The following is a 17376-nucleotide window of genomic DNA, read 5'->3' on the forward strand; positions in this document are numbered from 1 at the left end:
CGTATGGCGGATGACAGAGAGGGCTGCCAGCTGGGTTGTTGCCAGCAGGGGAGCCTTGACCTGCCTTGCCTTCCAGTTGACTCACTGTCTCATTCCCAGCAGACTGCATCGTGTCATGCACAGTTTACAGGTACGTCGGGGCAAACCCCATTTTGCCATGCATGCTATCATGCCGGTTCACCATGCATATGTGATCAGGAGGTGAGGTGCATTGTCGCAGCACCCGCTCGCCTGTCCCGGGGAGGCCGGGACCTCGCGTCCCTTGCCTCACCATCAGTCCGTCATATGAGACTGGCACACAACACACAGTTCGTGTGATACATATGATGATGATCCGCGCTGCTCACTACAGCCGCCGCATACACACACACACACACACACACACACGCACACGCACACACACACACACACACACGCCCTCATCACACGTCGTCGGTCATGTTCCCTCCTACGCAACAGCCCCAGCACCCAGCACGCCACCACGCACCAGGTCCATCCTCACACACACCGTGCATCCATGCCCAAAACCACCGCCGCAGCCCAAGCCGCCGCCTATCGCCCCTTGGCACGGCCCCGCACCGACTTTGCCGCCGCCGCCGCCGCCGCCACGCCCGCCGCCGCCACAACCGCCGTTGCCGCCACCATAAACCGAAGCGCCCGCGGCGGCTCAGCCATGAAGATGCGCACAAAGGTCGGGAAGTCAACCACCATGTTCGGAATCGGCTGCTGCGCTGCCCCCGCCCCCGCCGCCCCCGCCACCGCCCCGGGCAGGCCCAGCAACGCGGCACCCGGCGACTCAGGAATGCCGCCGCCCGCCCCCTCCCCACCCACACCGCCCACACCGCCCGCCATCGAGGCCGCGCCCGGGTGCGCGGAGGCGGCCCGGCTCAGCACCCCCGCAGGCGTGGCCGCACCCGACACGCTCCCCAACACCCCGCCGCTCGTGCTCACCGCCCCGCCGCCCCCTGGCACCACCTGCACCGGCTTGTACGCCGGTCCGTCTGCCGGCGTGGCGTGGCGCCCGGCGGCGTCGAACGCCTCCCTCATGAACGCCACCTCCAGGCGCCCGTAGCCCCAGTCCCTCAACAGGGCCTCGTATTGGTCCGCGGTGAGGGCCTCCTCGCCGCCGGTGGTGGTGAAGAACATGTCCTCCAGCGGGCTGTCGCCCTCCATGCCGCCACAGCGCAGGTCGAACCTGGGCAGGGACGGCGGTGAAGGCGCGCACGGGCAGGGAGGGCACACGTGTGTTGGAAAGTGAGAAAAGCTCAAGGGGAAGGGGCCGACACTGTGTGTGCTCGAGAACACAACAAAGGAATAGCGCAGGACTGTGTATGTGCACTTGTGTGCTTACAGCGAGCTACCGTGGCTGTGCCCACGTGCGCACCCCCAGCCCCGCCCCCAGCCCCGCCCCCAGCCCCGCATCTCGCCCCCGCACCCAGCCCTGTGTCCACACCCCCTCCCCCCCACCCATGTGCCCGCCCCCCCGTCCCCCTGCCCCATCGGTTGGCTTGCTTTGGGTTCTGGAATGAACTATGTCTCCCTCCCCCTCTCCCTCCGCCTCCCCCTGCCCCTCCCCCTCCCCCACGCCCACCTGAGCAGCACGCGCATCATGCGGTCCCACGCCGCCTGCCAGGGCGCCTTGTCCGCCAGCGGCCGCATCAGCTGCGGGCGGCTGCACCAGGCGGGGCGGCCCCAGCCGCTGCCGTCCTCGTAGTAGGCGTACATCGCCTTGAGGCGGCTCAGCTCCATGCGGCGCGCCTGCTTGGTGCGCAGGTCCAGGCGGTCGCCTGGGAGGGAGGGGTGGGGAGGTGGGGAGGGGGGAGAGGGGTTGGGGAGAGGGGGGTTGCAAAGATGGTTTGGAAAGGCGGTACAGGATGCAATGAAGACTGCAGACGGGTGGGGTGGGGGGTGGGGGTAGAGTGCCCGAGCCCAACGAGCCCAACGAATGAGTCCCAACACCAGTGGGGGGAGGGAGGTTTAGCTGTTCACGGCGAACGGAGTGATTGATTTACAAGTATGTATGAAGTGCCGACGTTCGGTAAGAACACAGGGGGGTCTATCGCCTGGGGCGTGGGGGAATCCAAGCATGTCCTATTGGGCATGATGGCGGAGGGGGCGGTGATGCGATTGCGGGAGGATACCGTGTGCTATGCGCGGTGAGCTGAGTAGCCCAGCACGCAAGCAACAAACATGCATGGGTGTGCCGGCGGCGGTGTCGGCGTGCAAGGCCGCACCTGGCCCCAGCGCGTCCACCTCCTGCTTGCTGCGGCCCAATACCTCAAAGCCGTCAGCGCCTGCGGCAGCAGCGGCGGCAGCAGTTACAAACAGATAAGATCAGCGGCACGCGGCCTCGAGGACACCTGCAAGCGCAACCACAACACAGCCGCTGGAACCTTCACAGACGTCTCCTTACGCTTTTGTTTCGACGCCAGTGACCGCGTTCCCTCGCTCACCGATGAAGTCAAACTCCATGAACGGCGACGCGGTTTCTGAAGTGAATGTGCCCCACATGTTGCGATTCTCGTGCACCGCCCTCGGCGCGCCGTTGATGCGGATGTTCCAGAAGTTGGGCAGCTCGGGCTGCGCCAGCGACAGCTCCACCAGCTTGTGCGCGACCGCCTCGTGCTGCGGGTTGGCCAGGTCCAGGATGTAGTGGCCTGGAGGGCGGGGGCGTGTGGGGCCGAGTTGTGTACGTGTGTTAAGGGGGCAACATTCATGAGTATTTAACAAGTGAAGGCGTAGCCAAGGCACAGTAGTATAGCAGAGCAGGGGGGGATGTAGATACCAGCCCAAACTAAACCCACTCCCATCCACCCACCCCCCTTCCTCCCCTCCACCCCACCTCAGTCCCCAGCCCTCTGCCGCGCCCCTCCCTCACCGGTTGGGTGCGCCCGGTCAAACACGTGCGCCGGCCCCAGGCGCCACATGGCCATGGCCTGCTCCAGCGGCGACAGCCCGTACAGCAGGCTCCACAGGTTGCGGCGGTCGGTGATGAGGCAGAAGCACACCACCAGCACCTCCACGCGGTGCGGCGGGGCCTGGGGCGGCAGGTGGGGGCGGGGTGTGTAAAAGAGCACAAGGTAAACAATACGCGCAGGACAGTTGATGCGACGTAGAGTTACTACCTTGATTGCTTACACTGTGTGTGTGTGTGCGTGCGTGCATGTGTGTGCATGAGTGATTTGCATTTGCACGCACAGTGTCGCCCCTGGCGCTTCCCCAACCCACCCGCCCACCCACCCACCAACTCCCCCCTGGCCCTCACCTCGAACGCCTCCACCAGCCTCCGGACCTGTGCGGCGGTGAAGGCCATGTTGGCCACCAGCGGCCGCAGCCGCGCCACCTGCTCCGAGGCGGCGGCGGCGTCGCGGCAGGGCACGGGGGCGCCCTGAGCGTCCAGCGGGATACCCAGCTGCGTGTGTGCGTGGTTTTTTTTTGTGTGTGGGGGTGGGGCGGGGTGGGGTGGGGTGGGGGTCGGTGGGAATGGGAGATGGAGTATACATGGTAAGCAGTCAGACGCGATTGTGTGTCAACCCCGCACATTACATACTGCGATTCCCGCGGCTACAACCCTCCAATCCGGGCCCTCACAATAGCACACACAAACCCTCCCCACTCCCACCCCCTGCGCATCTCTCCCAATCCCTCCCTCGGGCCCCAACTCACGTCGTGTTGCAGCACCTCCGCGAGCAGCGCGTCACTGACGGGCGGCGTGTCCTCGGGCACACACACGCCGCTGACGTAGTCGAACGACAACGTGCCGCTGTGGGGCACCAGCCCCTTCCAGCCCTCGGGCGGCCCGAAGTTGTTGGGAACCTGGGGGGAGAGCCAGAGTGAGTGTCCGCGTATGTGTGTGTTTGTATGTGTATGTGTGTTTGTATGTGTATGTGTGTTTGTATGTGTATGTGTGTTTGTGTGTGTGTGTGTGTGTGTTACATTCATGATTATTTAGGGGGGAATACGGAGGTAAGAGATGGGTGCCCCGAAGGACATGCGCGTGCGTGTGTGGTGGCATGGGGTATGGGACGAGGCATGGAGGCGAATGGCACTGGGGTCAGACAGCAGATGACTGGTAAGGGTGACGCTGAATGGATTTGTGCACGTGTGCGGTAATTACACCGCCGCGGCGTGCCTCTCGCCGCCCGCCGCCCGCCACACGGTCTCCCCCCTCCCGCTGCCCGGCCCCGCACACGCACCTTGGTGCTGGTGGTGTACATGTCGTGAATGACGTTGACCCAGTTCAGAGCCTCCACAGGCTCGCTGCGGGGTCGCGGGCGGCGGGTGGGGTGCGGGATGGACCGGAGGATCGAGCTTGTCACCAAATGCGAGCAGTGCTGTGCGTACCAAGTCTTTCAGGAGACAAGAGGAGAGCGCACGCCCATGCAGGGGGCTTTGTCGTCCCCCCCTCTCCCTGCACATTCACACACACACACACACTCCCGCGCACACACACACTCCCGCACACGCACACACACACACACACACACACACACACACACACACACACACACACACACACACACACACACACACACACACACAAGCGCGCGCCCATCCACCCACCCACCCCCTCATACCCGCCCACACCTGTAGGCCACGTCCTTGAGCCGGGTGGCCAGTGCCTGGTGCACCTTGGAGCACAGGTTGAGCTCGTAGTGGCCCGTGGGGTTGGAGAAGCGCACGTAAGAGTACCTGTGCAGATGGTGAGGTGGTGGTGAGGTGGGGAGGTGGTGGGGAGGCGGCGGGGAGGCGGTGGTGAGGGCTGGTGAGGTGGTTGTGTCCAGCCTCCAACGGGGGAGGGGGGTGCAGGAGTGAGTGGGTCGGTCGGCAGATACCTCCTCCCATCCCCTCCTCCCTTCCCCGCCTCCTGCCCCATCTCCTGCTCCTCCGCCTCCAACCGCCTCCCTCCCCCCATCCCGGCTGAGCCTGGGTGGCATTGTCAGTGCGGCGCGGCGCCCGGCGGTCTACTTTCTACCGACAACACCTCCCAGATGAACAGTCATACGTGGAGCTCGCACTGCATTTCTGGGTTGGGCAAAAATTCCTTGACTCTTGGACCCTCTGGGCTCGGGCACGCTCTCCTCCTCGCTCTATTGCATTGCGTGCAGTTTAGTTTGGGCTCGGGTACATACCCCCCTCATCCCTCCTCCCCCCCCTGCACCCACCAGCCCAGGGCCTCGTGTAGGCTGTCCTGGCTGGTGTCGGCTTTGAGCGCGTCGCTGAGGGCGGTGATGGAGTCCTCCAGGTCGGCACAGCGGCTGAACAGCAGCGCCGCAGCCATCACCATCTCGTCGCCTGGGGTGGGGAGGTGGGGAGGCGGGAAAGTGGGGAGGTGGCGAGGTGATGGGAGGTGATGGGAGTTAACGTTGAACCAGGTGGAGAGGTGGGAGTAGGTAGGTGGGGGAGTTGGGTGCTGGGAAGTGGGGTGCAAGGGAGGTAGGACGTAGGGTCGCATGGGTCGCAGACATATCACGGCACGCACCGATGGTGAAGGTGCGCAGCAGTGTTGCGGCCTGGTGGCAGTAGAGGTAGTTGAAGGGGGCCATCACCTGCAGGGGATTTGCGAAGATGGTTGTCAAAGAGGTACAGGATGCACTGAAAACTTCAAGACGAAGTCGTAAGCGAGTGAGCGGTCGTCGGGGGAGGGGGATGACGTCACACGTGGGGGCACCAGGGGATTACGTGATGCCCTGAGGGCGGGTCCTCAAAACCCGACACCAAACAGCCTGGTTCATTGGCCGCGATGGGGAATATGTTATCAGCCCATCACAACCATGCCGCAGTAGCGAGCCCGCGGACCTACAACAGTGCAAGGCCCCCCACCTTCACACGCACGCGCCTCCCCACCGCCTGGTTTCGTACTGGAAACGCTAGAAACAACCCTCCTCAATGTATTCCTCCACATGAGCGGGCAGAGCGGCTACCCCTCTCCCGCCCTCCCCCACCTCCCCTCCCTTCCCCGCCCCCAACCCCGGGCTTTGTAATAATGATGGGAATTGAAACGTGCCCCATTCCTCCCTCCCCTCCCCCCCTGCCCTCACCTCCACCAGGCCCAGCTTCTCCTTGTCGCTCATGGTCCCAGCCCCGAACTGCGCCGCCAGCGCGTTGAACTTCTTGGCCTCCATCACCGCCAGCGCCTTGCTGGCGCGCTTGGACACGAAGTCACACGTCAGCATGCCGGACGTGGGCAGGCTGCGGTTTGGTTGGGGAGGGAGGGGGTGGGGTTGGGCGATGGGGGTGGGTGAGGATGGGGGTGGGTGACTGAGGAGCGGGTCCAGGAATGTAAGGAAGGGATGGGTGGAAAGGGCATAGCAATGAAGTGCCCCTGAAGTCCTGTCTGGAGATCACAGGGCGCAGCCCTCCCACCCCTCCTCTCCCTCGTTTTCGTTGGTTTTGCTTTAGTTTGGACTGGTATTTACAACCCCCTCCCTCCTCATCCACCCTCTCCCCTCCCCCCTCATAGTTGGGTTTGGAAAAACTCCCCCCTCCCCACGCCCTCTTCCACGCGCTCCCCCCTCCCACCCACCCACCCCCCCGGGCGGCTCGCACTGCTGACATGACTTCGGAGCTGCCCTGGATTGCTCCTTCCACCTGCCGCTACGCTGCCCAAGCCCGCCCGACTACCTATGGTGATGTACCATAGCTCGCATATGCGGCTGCAGTTTCTCCTTGCAGCGCGACTGTTTCCTTACGGGATTGGTTCAAAGTTAACGCCCACCCCACCCCACACCCCACACACGCACCAGTCCGGCCACTTCATGGCTCTGCAGCTGGCCACGTTCTTGTCGTTCAGCCGGATGTTCTTCATCAGGTCGCCGCCGCCCGAGGCCGCGTCCAGCTCGCACAGCTGCTGCGCCACGGCGCGGTCGGGGCCGTGCGACAGGTTGAGCACGTAGGAGCCGTCGGGGCTCAGAGGGTTGAAGGCGTTGGCGCCGCTGTGCCCGCGAGCGGCGGCCGACATGTTGCTGCCCTGTGGGTGGGGTTGTGGTGGTGGGTGTGGGGTTGGGGTTGGGGTTGGGTTGGGATGGCAGGTTGGGGTCGGGTTGGGATGGCAGGTTGGAAAGTCCATGGGAAGGAGCGCTCATGAGGGGACTTGGAAACGCGACTGCCCTCCCTCCCTCTCCACCACCGTTCCGCCGCGGCTTTCTGTCTGCCACCCTTCTAACGACCCAACCACACATCGGCCTCCCTCACCTCCCTCACCTCTCCCGCCTTTCCCGCCCGCCCGCCCGAGCGCATCCCAGCGCACTTTGGGTTGGTCCTTGTAGCCGGCCCCTCCTTCCTCCTTCCCCTCCTTCTCCCTCCCTCCCCCTTTCTCCTTCCCCTCCCTCTCCCTCCCCTCCCCTCCCCCCCAACGTCCTTCCTCCCCCGCTCTATTGCATTGGAATTGATTTAGTTTGGGCTGGTATCTACAACCCCCCCCCCCCCCCACACACACACAACCACCCACCTGCAGCCCCAGGTACTGCAGGCTGGTGTTGGCCTTGAGGGCGTCCATGAGGAAGCGCGCGCCGTCGTCGCCCACCGAGTTGCCGTTCAGGATCAGGACCTCCAGAGTGTGGTTGGACTGCGGGGGAGGGCGGGGGCGGAACAGCGCGCGTGTGTGCGGGTGTGTGGTCGGCAACGGAATTGATTGATTGATTGTGTGTGTGTGTGTGTGTGTGTGTGTGTGTGTGTGTGTGTGTGTGTGTGTGTTAGGGAAGCGCAAGGGCAGAGGGTCGAATATTTTCCTCCTTTACAACACCGTTATAAATGAGTCAGAAATACACACGAACAGATAACAACCCATAACCACACAACTAGCCCCAGCCCAAACGCACCTTGATTCCCTCGCTGAGCATGAGGCACGCCTCCGCGCCCATGCGGGTGTTGGTGAGGTCCAGCCAGCTGAGGCAGTCGTTGCGCCCCAGCATGGCGCCCAGCGCGCACACGCCCCCGTTCTCCAGACCGTTCCAGGACAGGTTCAGGCGCGCCAGCTTGTTGTTCTGGGCCAGGCCGGCAGCCAGGGCGGCGGCGCCGTCGGCCTGGTGGCGTGCGCGTGTGTGTGTGTGTGTGTGTATTGTGTGTGGTGGGCTTTGGTCAGATGGGGTCAGACTGGGTCGAACGTTGTCAAGGGTTTGGCGGCGAAATTTGTTGACAGATCCGGACAATGGAAACGACGCCCCCCCACCCCATCCCCCAACCCCCAGTGCATCCTGTACCGCTTTTCCAACCATCTTTGCATCTCCTCCCCAACCTCTTCCCCTCCCATACCCGTTACCTTGATCTGGTTCCAGCTCAGGTCCAGCTCCTCCAGCCCGCAGCTGCCCGCCAGCAACTCGCCCAGCACCGCCGCCGTCTTGTTGCCCAGGCCGTTGTTGCTGAGGCCCAACACCGACAGAGTGGTGTTGCCGCGAGCCAGGGCGGCGCCCAGCGCGCGGCCGCCCGCCTCCGGGATGCCGCACTTGTTGAGCCACAGGTGCTTTAGGAACTGCATGGGCCGGTGGGGATTGCATTCGTGATTACGGTAGCTCAGGAAACGGTAGACGGCAGGCAATGGGGGCAGGGATGGGGCGAGGGCGAGGGCGCCAGTGGGGCCTCAGGTGCTGGCAGTTAGGCTAGGCAAGGGCGGCGATGGAAAGAGGCCGGCTACGAATAGACTTGGGGAGGGTCGTCATTAACACGGTGATCAACACAGCACTCCGAGCCCCCTTCTCCCCCCGTCCCCGTCATCATTCGCCAACCAACACTGCCCATTCACAGCCACGCCCCGCAAAGCTTCCCCGCAAAGCTTCCATGCCTCCCAACCCTTCCCCCCCCCCAAAAGCCCACACACCCCACCTGGTACGGCGTGAGCGTCGGGTCCAGCAGGTCCGCAATGGCCCTCACTCCATTCAGCCCCAGCGGGTTCTCACTCAAATCCATCGACGTGATCAAGCTGGTCAGACTCGTGATCCGGGGGCCGCCGCCAGGACCGCCGCCGCCTCCAGCAGCGCCGCCGCCGCCGCGGCGCGCGGGCAGGTCTGGCGATCGGGCGCGGTTGCTGCCGGCGGCCGGACTGCCGCCCATCAGGCCACGTGAGCCGCCACGGGACTGGTTGCGGGTACGTGCCACGTCCAGTGCCGCCAGTCGGGCGGGGCTGTGGTGGGGGAGCGGCGGGGAGCGGGCGGGGGCCAGGTCGGGTGAGGGGTGAGGGGCGATACGAGGTGGGAGATAGGAGGTGGGAGGTGGGAGAGGAGGTGAAAGGCGCGGCGCGGTGCGCGGCTGCAACTGGAGTGGGAGAGAAGGGAGGAGGCAGGGCGCGGAACAGAGTGCCCGAGAGAGAGCAAAGCCAGGGCTCCACTCTCCTCCCACCACTGGGAGGGCCAATGCCATCCCCAATCCTCTAGCGCCAGCGGCAGCCCAGGTACCGTACTTGTGGTCACCGCCGCGACGCCCCGTACTCATATCATTGCTTTGCACCTGTCGCCTCTGCCTGTACGCGCTAGTTAAATATGCTGTAGCTTGGGCTTGTAGTTACAATTCACCCCCCCCCCCTCCCATGCACTCACTCGTTGATGATGCGCAGCCACTCGGGCGCGTCCGCCAGGCCGCCGGCCGCCGCCGCGTTGGAGGCCACCGCCGCCGCCGCCTCGGCCTCCTCCTCCGCGGCGCGCGCCGCCTCCTCCGCGCGCACCCGCTCCTCCTCGGTGTGCCGCCGCTGCTCCTGCTCCTTGGCGAGGCTGGACGGAATGAGCCGGACCTGTGCGTAGTGTGTTTGTGCATGGATGCATGAAAGAATTTATGGGATACATTGAAGATATGTTTCAGAGCGAATGGGAGCGGCGGCGGAATCTCGGGTGCTAATGGTTGACTGGCCAGGTGGATGGAGGCGCAGCAGAGGGCAAGCCTGCTGCAACCTCGGCAACCTCCCACGGGCCACCCCGGCGGTGTGACCACTGCGAGTCTAGCTACTGCCACTGTCGCATGCAGCATGCTACTGCCACTGCCACATGCTACTGCCACTGCTGCATGCTACTGCCGCTCAGACTCACCATAAGGTCGCCCGGCGCCTTGCGGCTGGGCTGGGGCAGGTAGGTCTTCTTGCCGCCCTTGCCGCCGCCCTCCGCGCCGCCGCCCCCCGCGTCCCCGCCGCCACCGGCACCGCCACCGTCCCCAGTCGCGCCGCTGCCGCTCGCGGCTTGTGGTTGGAGCCTGATGTATCAGCATTGGCATAATATCACCAGGCGTGTCAAAACACAATGCCATTCTGCCGTCCTGTGCCCTCCCTTGTCCACAATGAGCCCCCTCTGCAATTCCGTTTTTACTCCGTCAGTCATGGACGGCTATTCCCCCCGACGGCCGATTGGTTCAACGTTAACCCCCGACGGCCAAACCTCCTCCGCGCTCTAGTACTGGGTCTCGGCATGGTTGGGTTTGGAATGAGCTACACTCCCACCTATGCCCAATCAACGGCCATCCCCCCCCTCATCCACGGCCACGGCCATCCCCTCCCCCTCACGATTGCTGTTCCCTCAAGATTGCCCACCGTCTACCATGTCCCTAGCTAATCATGAGCGTAACCCCCTCCCCCCCCACGGCACCGAACTCTAGCTCGCCCACGGCACCCGCGGCCCCCAGCTCCCACCTCCGCTCCAGCAGTTTGCGCGCCTGCGGGTGTTTTGCCATTGTGGCGTTGTACAGCCCTGCCAACACGTCCTGGACCGCCTGTGGGGGCGTGTGAACGTTGTGAGGGGGTGAGCAGGGAGGGAGGGCTTCGCCGCCCTCACCACCACCACCCATGGGCTGCGTATGGCTGTCGCATGGGACTCGGGCAAACACCCCCGGGGTCGCCGCGGCAGTGCAACGCTCCGTAATTGGTAGGTCTCGTGAATAGCTCTGGAAGCTCTCGGGCGATTCATTTTGTTCGCACGTACACAAACTTACGCACACACAGACACACACGCACGCACATACGTCCGGAAAGGCTTTCGTTCATTTTTAAACACACAAACGCGCAAGCCCGCACCGTGGAGTCGAGCTGGTTATCGCAGAGGTTCAGGTGTGTGATGGTCACGTTGGCGGACAGCGCGTGCCGCAGCGCCGCCGCGCCCTGGCGGCCCAGGTTGCAGTGCCCCATGTTGGCGTCCGCGGCCGCCAGCTGCTGGACCACCTGGGGGCGCGCGAGAGCGGGAGTTTGAGCGAGGAGGTTTGCGTGAGAGGAAGAGGGCGGGTGTGAGAGGGAAGGGGTGTGGTGAAAGGCATGGGGTGGGAGGAAGGGTGGAAGAGCTTAAGGAGCTCATGCGGTATAAGCGTGTGTTAGTGTGCACACGAGGAGGTGTAATTTGGCTCAGAGCTGACGGAGATAAGGCTTTGACCACGACAGACACACAGGAAGCCGTGGCCTGTTCAAACGCAGCGAGACACCCACTCAGGTCCTGGGGGAGGGGGCGCACCTGTGTGCTGGGCGTCACTCCGAGCTCCTGGCATTTGAGCACGTAGATGTCTGGAGCAGGGGGAGGAGGGGGAAGAAGGGGGAGGAGCTTGCGTAAGGCAGCAATAGGAAGAGAAGGTGGAGGAGGGGGTTGCAACGATGGTTGGCAAGGGGGAGGAAGAAAAGGTCGCTACACGTCAAGGGCTTTGCAGCGGCACCTCTGCCTTCCGTCCTCCGCATGGAGCCAGCTGGCATGCCGCCCGCAGCATCCCTCCCCTGCACCCGCTTTCCCCTCCCTCCCCTGCCCCACCCTCCCCTCCCTCCGCCTGCACTCACTTGTGCCCTGGTGCTCGTTGCGCCCCTTCACATACACGCCGCTGCCGCCCGTGCCTCCTCCGCCCCCGCCTCCGCCTCCCCCCACGCCGCCGCTGACGCCGCCCCCCAGTAGGTCGTCCCAGCCCAGCACGTCGTCCTTGCGCAGCCGCCTCACGGCGTCGGCCCAGGCGGGCAGGAAGGGCAGGCGCTCGTACATGCGGTCCAGGCCGGCCTGGCAGGCAGGCGGGCGCGGGGGCGGGGGAGGGTTGTCAATAGACAAGCGTGGGGTTTTGGAGGGCGGGGGTAGCGGCGGCGGCATGAGGTCGTGATGGGAACGGAGGGGGTGGGTGGGAAATGGTACGGCAGGCTACGGCACGAATCCACAAAGCTTCAGTCCCAGCCCGCAGCCCCCGACCCCCAGCCCCGCACCTGCATCTTGCCCCAGCCGCCAGAGGGCCCCGCCACCACCGTGCCGAGGCCCGTGGGCTGCCCCGCGCGGAAGCCCGCGCCAAAGGTGGCGCCGCCGCCCGGCACCGCCGCGGGCGCGTTGAATGAGTGGGAGGCGTCTGTCGTGTGTGGGCGGGCGGACACGACAGTCAGCAGCGGTGGCGTGGGTGTGGGAGTCAGCGCTTTGTGGCAGGGCAAGGTGAGGGGGGCTGGTGCTGATTAGCAAAGCACCCCGACACCCCCCGGCCGCCTTTGTCACCCACCGCTCCTCGCTCTTTGCGCTTCCATCCCATGATCTCCTCTCTTTTGTTTTGGCTTTCTCATGGAATGATGGAAACAACACCGCCCCCCTTGCCCCGTCCCGCACCTCCGATCCCCGCCTCACCCGCCTCCTTGGCGCCCTCCTTGTCCTTCTCCACCGCCGGCGGCGCCCGCATGTTCAACGCCATTGCCGCCAGCTTGTGCGGCACGAACACGTGCACCGCAAACTCAATGGCGGCGGCGCGCTTCGCCTCCTCCACCTCCCTTGCCACCACCGCCGCCGACACGCCGTCGGCACGCCCAGCCCTCCAGTCCGCCTCCAGCTGCGCCCGCTTCACCTCCACCGCCGCCTCCGTCGCCGCCACGTGCCGTAGCACCTCCGCCTCCATCGCCACGTCACGACCGCTGCGCGGGCCGCGCGCGGATCGCGCACCACTCCTCGCCGTGCGCCCTCCGCCGCCCTGCCCCTGGCTCGTACGGCTCATTATCGACAGACTCCGGGCCAGGCCGCCGCGGCCACCCTCGCCGTCGGTTCCGCCGCCGCCCATTAGGTCGTCATCGTCGCCGTCCATGGCGGCGGCCACTGCCGCCTGGCGGGCCTGGCGGCGGCGGCGCATGTTGGCGGCGCCGCCGGGCACCAGTGACGGCGTGATGCGGCCCAGGATGCCAATGCCCTCATCGCCAATGTCCTTCTTTGCGAGCATGGCTTGCACGTTGCTGTCGCGGCGTTCGGGTGGGTTGGGAGTTGGGGTTGGGAGGTGGCACAGGGTGGGAGAGGCGAGGTTCAGGAGCCCATACCTTCCTCCCTCGCATGCCTGCCGCTCAGCCCTGTCGCCCCTGTAGCCCCAGCACCAGCCCCCAGCCCCCAGCCCCCAGCTCTGCCACCCGGCCCTGCCACCCTTGCATGGCATCTTTCCAAGCCCCAACGTACCCCGGCTCCGCCAACGCCCCAACAGCCCCGCTTCAACCCATGAGTCCATGTTGCCCTCGCCCCAAAACCCCAGCACACGGCCCGCCACTCACCCCAGCTCCACCAAAAACACATCGCCATTTGCGCTGCGACACAAGATGTTGGGCAGCGCCACCAGCCGCCCCCGCAGCCTCGGATTCTCCGCCATCATCACCTCATCGTCATCATCCACACCCGCCGCCAGCGCCCCCTCCTCATCCTCCTCGCCGCCGCCCTCTGCGCCGCCCAGGGCGCTGCTCTCGGCCGCAAGGGCGCCGGCGGTGCCGGTACGCGATGGCGAGCCCGCGGCGGCGCCGCCAGGCTCCGGCGAGGCAGCGCCACGGAGCAGGCCGGCGGCGGCGCCGCCGGCGCTGGTTCCGGGTCCTGCGGCCTCGCCGCTGATCGACACGCGCACCGCTGGTGAGGGCGGGGCGTTGTAGTTGATGGCAGCTGCGGAAAAGAGGTTCCCGCCAGCTAAAGCAAACTGCGCTGCGGCGGCGGATGCGGTCTTTAAAACGCCGGCGCCGCCGGCGCCGCCGGCGCCGGCTGCGGAGCCGTATCCATGGCCGTGGCCGTGGCTGTGGCTGTGTGCGGCGATGGGCCCGGCAACGGTGGCGCCAGCAATGAAGCCTGGATCCGAGGTGCCGGCGCTGCCGTTGAGGCTGGTGCGGTGCAGGGCGGTGCTGGTGCCGCCGGGGCCGCCGCTGGCAAGGCTGGGCAGGGGCCCGTGGCTGCCGCGGGCGCCGACGGGGGAGGAGGGGGTGCTGTGGGGCTTGGCGCCACCTCGGATGTCGGGCAGGAGCCGTGTCACTGTTCGTGGGAGAGTATGGTGGCGGCGTGTGCGTGACGGGGGAGTGTGAGGGAAGGGGTAATGCAGTGCGTATGCAGGAGTAGGCCAACGTGTAGCAGGGCTGGCGCCTCTCAACTGCTACCCCGGCGCCAATGTGGACCCCTTGTCGTTACCGAAAGCGTCCAGTTTGCTGGTGCACTCGACACAGGCCCAGAATCACGCTTCCGGGTTCCACTGCCCCGGCAATTGCCGTGCCGAGTTCGCAACGGGTTGCGGCGACTCACGATTACTGGGCCCGCGACGGCCCCCCGGGGAGTTGGAGACGGCCGGCTGCGTGTGCAGCTGCCGGCGCCCCGCCTGCTGCCGCTGTCGGGCAGATGGAGAGACCCCCGAGGTGGAAGGCTGGTCCGTCACACGCTCTCCGCGGTTATCGGGGGCATCCCGCCACATGGACACAGGCCGGTCCGGCAAACCATCCGTGGCAAAGGCGAGACGAGACAGCATCCCGACCGACGACGCCACCGACGCGTTGCGTGTGACATGACCCTCATGAAAGCTCGCTGAGAATTCCTCCGCCAGGTGCACGGACTTCTTCGGTGGAGAAGACATTCTGTCCTCTGCCTCCACAGTCCGGTCTATACAACAACGCTCTAGCTACTTGCGGAACATTTGAGACCGCATACGCAGCATACAGGTGCGTGGAGAGGGCTCTGTCACCACTCGAAGGCACAGTCCAGCTCTCGCAACTTGTGACAAACCCTTCTTGTGTATCTACCATAAAATCAATCTCATCATGGTTTTCCGTTAACGTTTCGTCCTGTATTTCTGAAAAACGACTGAAACCACGATCGGCCCATGCAATTCGTCAAGGTTTTGCAATTTTCCTACGCGACATTGTTTGACGTAGTGGCAAAGTCAATTGCATCATTAATGTTTTACTGCAGCTCAGTGAAAACCCCTCACTTCATAACACAGAGCCCGCGGCAAGGCCAAGCAGCCAGACATGTTTATCCGACGCCTAGTTGACCATCTTCTCAACCAGGTTCTCGTGGAGGGCCTGGCAAACAGGTGAGCGACACTGGTCGCCGCTGGGCGAGAAGCTTCATCAGCGCCAACTTATCAACTGCCTCCTACGCTGCTGGCTGCAGTCGCTGGTTCCAGCGCTTCGCTGTCTGGTCGCACGGAGCCATGAAGGAGCTGCAGGCCAAGTCGAAAGACGGCTCCGCACATCTGGACACCCACGTAAGAGCGCGGTGGGAGGGTCCTCTGCTTTACCTGGCTGGGTGGCCACGTTGGCCGCGTGACTGCCAAGGCCGGGACAACGGCCGGCGCAAACTGAAGCACGCAAGCGTGCAAGTGCATTCCATGGGGAACAGGGTTCTTGGGTGACGGTACATGGTGACACACCGTGGTGACAAACCGTGGTGACACGCCTGCGCCTGCCACCGGATTGCTGCCCACACAGTACCTGTCCTTGTGTGTGCTCACATCTGTGCCGCCTCTCGTCCTTCACCGCACCCCGTGCAGCTCTCGACCTTCATGGAGGCCGCTAAGCAGAAGTCTGCACAGGTTAGCGGTAACGCGTGCTAGGCTTCGGGTTGGAGTGTCGCTGGCAACCGAGGTGGTGAACGTGGGCTGGTGCTGTGCCTGGCCCGGTGCTGTGTACAACCCACACCGTCTAGCTGCACAGACTCACGCTGCATCCTAGCCGTGCAATCGACTTGGAAGATGTATTTACGTCGGCCCCCTGGCCACGCCCTCTCCCTTGTGCTGGGCGCAGCTCAAGCAAGACTTCCAGCAGGAGCTGCGCAAAGTGCAGGAGCAGCAGCAGCAGATGAAGCGGTGAGGCATGCTGAGGAGCAGGAGCAGCAGCAGATGAAGCGGTGAGGGATACTGAGGAGCAGGAGCAGCAGCAGATGAAGCGGTGAGGCATGCTGAGGAGCAGGCTGAGGCGGCAAGGGGAGTTTCATCAACAGCGTCGCGGCGTGGCGCCACCACGAATAATAACATGGCGATGAGTCTGCTACGGACGTGTGGATGAGTTCCCAAGGCGAAGGACAAAGACGAAAGATAACTGTGTGAAGCGATGCTTGGGGGCGGATGCCGTGCAAGCAGACATATGTGTCTGCATGGCGCAGGCGGCCTGGCCGGGCTGCCTTTCGGGGAGCCTGATTGCCTGGTTGGGTTAGAGGCGAGCGCAAGGAGCGCAGCTACACGGGCGGGAACGGCAGGAGCGGGCTGAGCGGGATGGGCCGCGAGGCAGCTACAAGCACGAATTTGATGTGACACTGAAGCAAGGGTCGAGTTAACTGACGCAGGATGATACGGATGTCTAGTCGTCTTGAGAAGTTGAGTGCCGGTGCCGCGGCACCGAGGCAAGCGGCAGATCGCCGTGAAATTAGCAGCTTGGATTGGGGAAGCGAGGTATGTTCGTCGCCAAGTCCGCCCGAGAGGAACGAGGTCTATTCAAAGTGGATCTTTCAGCGGATGTGGGCATGCGGGGATCATTGTTAAGCATATTAAGGCGTACGAGCGCGGGGCAGCCACGCGGCGGGGAGCGCCATCGGTCGCTAGGGTGTGCGAGACAGTGGTAAGGCAGGTTGGTGAAGTCCCGTAGTCGGTCGCTAGGGTGTCTGAGTGCATTGACTGCGCCAGTTTCGCAGTTTTGGTGCGCGGAGTGCAAAGGGACTCTGGGGCAGGGGTGCGCTGAGTGCAACGGGACTGCTGCTGTGGTAGGGGTGGTGGTGTCGTGTAACGACTGACAATATCGACATGCGGACACGGCATCCTGTTATTGAGGAAGCGGGTCCAGGCCGCCAATGCAAGGGCCAGGTCCCAGCGGTGCCGGGTGCATCAGGGTGCAAACACGCCAGGTACCCGCGCGCCCAGGCTGCCGGTAGCCCATGAGTGGGCCGCTGAGCGGCTGAGGGCGGTCGTGTTTCATGCGCTTACTCAAGCAGCCAGCGGGCCAGCCGCCATGCCCAATTGCAAACTGGCGTTCAGCCGCTCGCTACTGGGGCTTGCCCATGCTTATGAGCTTACCAGCCACATGCGTGTCCACCACTCCACCTGGGCACCTAACATAATTTGTGTGCGCTGCACGCAGGGTTAATAAGCTGGTGATGCCTTACTTATGATCCGGCGGTTTCTCTCTGCTGAGCCCGAGACGGCCCCATTGCTTGAGCAAGGATGCGGCGCGTGTCGCTCAGACTGTCCCGCCTT

General features: G+C 64.5%; 2 protein-coding genes across 2 annotated transcripts; one reads left to right on the forward strand and one right to left on the reverse strand.

The window, feature by feature from the left end:
• Nucleotides 1–112: 112 nt before the first annotated feature.
• Nucleotides 113–14923, reverse strand: CHLRE_10g424600v5 (uncharacterized protein). Its single transcript, XM_043066529.1, has 27 exons — nucleotides 14439–14923; nucleotides 13439–14174; nucleotides 12540–13132; nucleotides 12137–12273; nucleotides 11729–11939; nucleotides 11415–11464; nucleotides 10988–11131; nucleotides 10607–10686; nucleotides 10014–10173; nucleotides 9531–9721; nucleotides 8821–9118; nucleotides 8261–8470; nucleotides 7821–8024; nucleotides 7451–7567; nucleotides 6744–6970; nucleotides 6042–6192; nucleotides 5483–5549; nucleotides 5166–5295; nucleotides 4588–4692; nucleotides 4197–4260; nucleotides 3667–3816; nucleotides 3266–3412; nucleotides 2879–3038; nucleotides 2454–2657; nucleotides 2235–2294; nucleotides 1592–1787; nucleotides 113–1195 (listed from the first exon to the last, which is right to left on the reverse strand). Exons 1-27 carry the CDS (start codon nucleotides 14761–14763, stop codon nucleotides 553–555), a joined length of 5760 nt encoding a protein of 1919 aa, XP_042919926.1. The 5' UTR covers nucleotides 14764–14923; the 3' UTR covers nucleotides 113–552.
• Nucleotides 14924–15023: 100 nt separating this feature from the next.
• On the forward strand, nucleotides 15024–16921 carry CHLRE_10g424650v5 (uncharacterized protein). The gene is made up of 4 exons (XM_001702685.2): nucleotides 15024–15222; nucleotides 15303–15396; nucleotides 15682–15723; nucleotides 15935–16921. The coding sequence occupies exons 1-4, from the start codon at nucleotides 15158–15160 to the stop codon at nucleotides 15998–16000; spliced, it is 267 nt and encodes an 88-aa protein (XP_001702737.1). The 5' UTR covers nucleotides 15024–15157; the 3' UTR covers nucleotides 16001–16921.
• Nucleotides 16922–17376: the final 455 nt, after the last annotated feature.

This window comes from Chlamydomonas reinhardtii, chromosome 10, assembly GCF_000002595.2.
Source record: "Chlamydomonas reinhardtii strain CC-503 cw92 mt+ chromosome 10, whole genome shotgun sequence".
Lineage (NCBI taxonomy): Eukaryota > Viridiplantae > Chlorophyta > Chlorophyceae > Chlamydomonadales > Chlamydomonadaceae > Chlamydomonas > Chlamydomonas reinhardtii.

What these genes read in the sequence shown, in the direction of transcription:
- CHLRE_10g424600v5 (XM_043066529.1), bottom strand. Translation starts at nt 14,763, where the DNA reads ATGTCTTCTCCACCGAAGAAGTCCGTGCACCTGGCGGAGGAATTCTCA. An exon ending in AGGCGCCGGGCGACCTTATG is followed by an intron (nt 9,722 to 10,013) that starts GTGAGTCTGAGC and finishes CACTACGCACAG; the next exon opens with GTCCGGCTCATTCCGTCCAG. An exon ending in TGACCGGGCGCACCCAACCG is followed by an intron (nt 2,658 to 2,878) that starts GTGAGGGAGGGG and finishes CCCGCCCTCCAG; the next exon opens with GCCACTACATCCTGGACCTG.
- CHLRE_10g424650v5 (XM_001702685.2), top strand. Translation starts at nt 15,158, where the DNA reads ATGTTTATCCGACGCCTAGTTGACCATCTTCTCAACCAGGTTCTCGTG. An exon ending in GTGGAGGGCCTGGCAAACAG is followed by an intron (nt 15,223 to 15,302) that starts GTGAGCGACACT and finishes TGCTGGCTGCAG; the next exon opens with TCGCTGGTTCCAGCGCTTCG. An exon ending in CTAAGCAGAAGTCTGCACAG is followed by an intron (nt 15,724 to 15,934) that starts GTTAGCGGTAAC and finishes TGCTGGGCGCAG; the next exon opens with CTCAAGCAAGACTTCCAGCA.